The sequence below is a fragment of the Penaeus japonicus genome, unplaced genomic scaffold (genome assembly GCF_977035675.1).
Source record: "Penaeus japonicus unplaced genomic scaffold, GWHDUDI00000001_assembly GWHDUDI00000037, whole genome shotgun sequence".
NCBI classification, from domain to species: Eukaryota; Metazoa; Arthropoda; class Malacostraca; order Decapoda; family Penaeidae; genus Penaeus; species Penaeus japonicus.
This window is the reverse complement of record NW_028234439.1, coordinates 25,546,649-25,547,709: the sequence shown is the minus strand read 5'-3', so window position 1 is coordinate 25,547,709 and position 1,061 is coordinate 25,546,649. Positions and strand designations below refer to the sequence as shown.

General features: G+C 46.3%; 1 protein-coding gene across 1 annotated transcript; it reads left to right on the top strand.

Annotated features, from left to right (window-relative positions):
* On the top strand, positions 1-822 carry LOC122252404 (uncharacterized). The gene is made up of 3 exons (XM_043014887.2): positions 1-55; positions 254-385; positions 496-822. Exons 1-3 carry the CDS (start codon positions 50-52, stop codon positions 769-771), a joined length of 414 nt encoding a protein of 137 aa, XP_042870821.2. The 5' UTR covers positions 1-49; the 3' UTR covers positions 772-822.
* Positions 823-1,061: the final 239 nt, after the last annotated feature.

The following is a 1,061-nucleotide window of genomic DNA, read 5'->3' as shown; positions in this document are numbered from 1 at the left end:
CGAGACGTGAGAGCAGAGCACGACAGTCATCCTGTGGACGTAACGCACCATGAAGGTAGGAGCTTGACATAATGATCTTACGTGAATGTTAAAAGAACCAACACGGGTCCCGTCTTTTACTCTTGCAGTAATACCAAGTGAATTTCAACACTAATTATTGCAGTTATTCATATGCAATTGTCTTCTTTGTCACTGGATCTATGTAGCACATTTGATGTCTGCGTTACAATGAAAAATTAACTCTTGTCCGCAGGTCCTTCTGTTAATCGCCGTGGCATCTGTCGCCATGGCTAAGCCTCAGTACGGCTACAGTCCCCCTCATACCTATCGGCCTGCTCCTACTTATGCTCCCGCTCCCTCCTACAGGCCAGCACCCTCTTATCAGGTCCGTTTTTGGCCATTTCTCAATGTCTATAGTGAAACTTACTGAAATTTCTTACTACCTTACTGTCTTACTCCGAGAAATACACTAACACCTCCCCCCTTCCCCCACAGGCCCCAGCCAAGTACGACTACGAGTGGGGCGTCAGGGACAGCTACTCCGGCAACGACTTCGGCCACAACGAAGACCGCGACGGATACAACACCAGGGGATCCTACTACGTGCAGCTTCCCGACGGTCGCCGCCAGAAGGTCACTTACTACGTCAATGGCGACTCAGGCTACGTAGCCGAGGTCACCTACGAGGGTCAGGCCCACTACCCAGCCTATCACTCAGCCCCTTCCTACCATCCTGCCCCGGCCTACACGCCCGCCCCTGTCTACGGATAATCCTTCACTGATTTAAAGCGAATGTACAATATACTTGTGTTTATATCTATAAATATGTAGCGAACTTGGCTGTTTTACTTATACTGCATCATCTAATTTTCTTCATACGGTTGCATGGAAGTATATTGCATTCCATATGACATACATATATATGTGTGTATGAGCTTATATAAGCACCTGTGTGTGTGTGTATGTGTGCATATATACATGTAGGTAGGTAGGTACTCTTTTTTAAAGTCACAATTTCTGCATTACAATAAACCTAACTCTGAATGCATTGTTCATTAGTT